At 39.7% G+C, this 3040-nt stretch overlaps 1 protein-coding gene across 1 annotated transcript; it reads right to left on the minus strand.

Moving 5' to 3' along the window:
• Positions 1-1100: 1100 nt before the first annotated feature.
• Positions 1101-2258, minus strand: LOC141620078 (uncharacterized). Its single transcript, XM_074437042.1, has 2 exons — positions 2132-2258; positions 1101-1813 (listed from the first exon to the last, which is right to left on the minus strand). The coding sequence occupies exons 1-2, from the start codon at positions 2256-2258 to the stop codon at positions 1101-1103; spliced, it is 840 nt and encodes a 279-aa protein (XP_074293143.1).
• Between the last annotated feature and the right edge of the window lie 782 nt (positions 2259-3040).

The raw sequence follows: 3040 nt of genomic DNA on the forward strand, positions 1-3040 counted from the left end.
CCTTCTTGAAATCCAGAGACCTTTGCTATATCATGTTCCAAGGACTCTGGCACCCATTGAATACCACCTCTGATTTAGCAGCATTGACCTTGAGTCAAGAGGAGGCAGAAAAGGTAGCCAACACCCTAAGGATAAGCATGATAGATTGCACATCCCCTTTACTGAAATTTAGGAGATCATCAGCAAAGAGTAAATAGTCAATCTCAAGCTCTTATACATAGGATGATATCTGAAATACCACTTCCTAGTAGCAAAGTCCATAAGTCTTGATAAATATTCCATACAGATGCAGAAAATAAGAGGAGAGATAGGGTCACCTTGCCTAAGCCCTCTCTTTCCATTAAAGAATCCAAAATAAGCACCATTAAGGTTAAGAGTATAGGTTGGAGTAGATATACAAAGCATAATCATTCTTCTAAACTTCTCAGGGAAAAGAAGAGCCTCTAACATCTGGTCTACAAAAGCCCATTCAATTGAATCATAAGCTTTTTGGAGATCAAGCTTGAAAAGACAACGAGGAGAGGCTTTCCCTCTATTATACTGCCTAATGAGATCTTGGCAAATCAATATATTTTCCAAAATGCTCCTCCCTTTAACAAATGCACCTTGAGTCTTGCAGATCAAATCAGGGAGAATAAGAGCCAATTTAGAGCAAAGTAACTTTGAAATAATTTTATAAAGCACATTACAGCAAGAGATAGGTCTGTAATGCTTTACACTAGTAGGCCTGTCAATCTTAGGGATCAAAGTGATGACAGTAGAATTTATTTGAGTTAGCAACTTACCAGTGTCAAAAAAGTTAATAACAGCCTCACAAATATCATTACCCACAATGTTCCAAGCATCCTTATAAAAGTGACTGGAATAACCATCAGGGCCAGGGGATTTGTTTGAGGGAATACTGAAAAGACATTTCTTGATCTCATCAACTGTGACAGGTCTATTCAGTAAGGTCCAGTGTGCCTCAGTACAACACATCCCTTGCCTGACCACATTAGAATTAACAGTATCAGTAGACTTATGAGAGCCCAAGAAGTTCCTGGTAATAATCCAAAAAAGCAGACTGTATAACAGTCCCATCAGTACAAAGTCTACCATCTTTATCCTCTATCTGGAAGACCTTGTTCATCATCACTCTTTTTTTTTATAGAATGATGAAAGTAAGAAGTATTTAGGTCTCCCTCCAGGGACCATTGCACCTTTGCCTTTTGAATTAGGAAGCTATCTCTGGCAATTATAAGATCCTTAAGATCATGGGCCAAATCCAGTTCCCGCTGCAGGAGATCAGCATCACTAGGGTTATCAATAAGTGCTTTCTGAATAGTCTCCAGGGCAAGACTAGCTATATTGGTATTGTTCTCTATATCAGAAAAGCATTCCTTGTTGAGAGCTTTAAGAATAGGTTTCAGTGCTTTAAGTTTTTTGATAATCCCAAACATCTTAGTCTCCTGATAATGTTTGGACCAACAATCAGAGACCAGAGATTTAAAAGTTGGGGCAGTCCCCCACATGTTAAAGTATTTGAAGCTTTTCCTTCCCTTAATCTCAGAATTCCTATCCAGAACTGTACAAGGATAGTGATAAAAAAGGCCCTCAGGATGGAAATGAGCCACACTATCTCCAAACTGTTCAAACCATTCTAGATTCCCTATAGCACGGTCAAGCCTACTATATACTCTTTCCAAAGTAGCCTGCTTGTTTGACCATGTAAAAAGAGCACCAGTAGCAGCAATATCCTCCATACAACATATAGATACACAGTCCTGAAAATGCTCCATCTCACCATCAGATGTGCTCCCACCCAATCTCTCAACTGGACCGAGGACAGTATTAAAATCACCCAACCAAAGCTAAGGTTCATGACAGTCCTCAGAAAACTTCTTCAAAAATTTCCACAGTTCCAGTCTTCCATTAAGATTATTAAAAGCTTAAATGAAAGTGAGGTAAAATCTCTTGTTATCAATTTGAGAATGAACCAACATATGTATATGTTGAGCACTATAAGATAAAAACTGAATATCAAAAAGATTAGGCTTCCAAAACATCCAAATCCTACCACCCTTATGCCAACTGTAGTTAGTGGAGACACTTCATCCCTCACAAATTGAGGTATTCTTCTTCAATAGACTACCAGGTTTCAGTTTTGTTTCCAGCAAACCAAATAAACCCACCCCATTATTGTGCATAAACCATTTCACCACTTTCTGCTTATTCAGGTCATTAAGACCCCGTACATTCCAAAACCCCAGACTATGCATTAATATCAGGGTCATGGGGGTCCTTTCCACTCTCTACCACTCCCCCCTGAGCAGCAGAGTTACGTACCATTTATAATGCAAAGTCCTTGGCTAACAAACTATTTTTGAAGAAAGAACTATTGGAGCTCGAGATGGTAGATGACGGCGATTTGAGGGACCATCTAAACAAGTTCAATGGCTTGATCACCCAATTCGCGAGTTTGGATGAGACATTTAAAGAAGAAGACAAGGCAATAATGTTGTTGGCTTCTCTTCCCAAAAAGTATAACAAGGTTATCACTAGTTTACTTGTGGGGAAGACAACATTGGCCTTAGATGAGACCGTTGTGGTTTTGCTCGAGTCCGAGAAGTCGATGAAGCAAGGAGGTGGTGGCTCTTCAAGTGATGGAAGAGCTTTTGTGGGTGAATAGCGTGGCAAGAAGAAGGGCGGTTGGAAAAAGCACAATCCTAATATCAAATGCTTCTATTGCGATGAGTAAGGCCATATACAAACTGTATGTCCTAAGGTAAAAGAAGATTTGATAGAGTTGAAAAAGACTCGTGCTAGCTAGTGGGGTTGCAGCTATGGCAGAAGTTGATGATGGTGAGCTCTTAATGGTTCATGGTGAAAAGGAAACTAGTGAGAGCTGGGTGTTAGATTCGGGAACTTCCTATCACATATGTGGAAGAAGAGAATGGTTCTCCTCTTATGATGAATGTGAAGGTAAGGTGGTTAGTTTGCCAAATGGTAATAAGGCAAAGATTGAAGGGATTGGTGAAGTTAAGGTGAGACTTCATGATGG

Source organism: Silene latifolia, chromosome X (genome assembly GCF_048544455.1).
Source record: "Silene latifolia isolate original U9 population chromosome X, ASM4854445v1, whole genome shotgun sequence".
NCBI classification, from domain to species: domain Eukaryota; kingdom Viridiplantae; phylum Streptophyta; class Magnoliopsida; order Caryophyllales; family Caryophyllaceae; genus Silene; species Silene latifolia.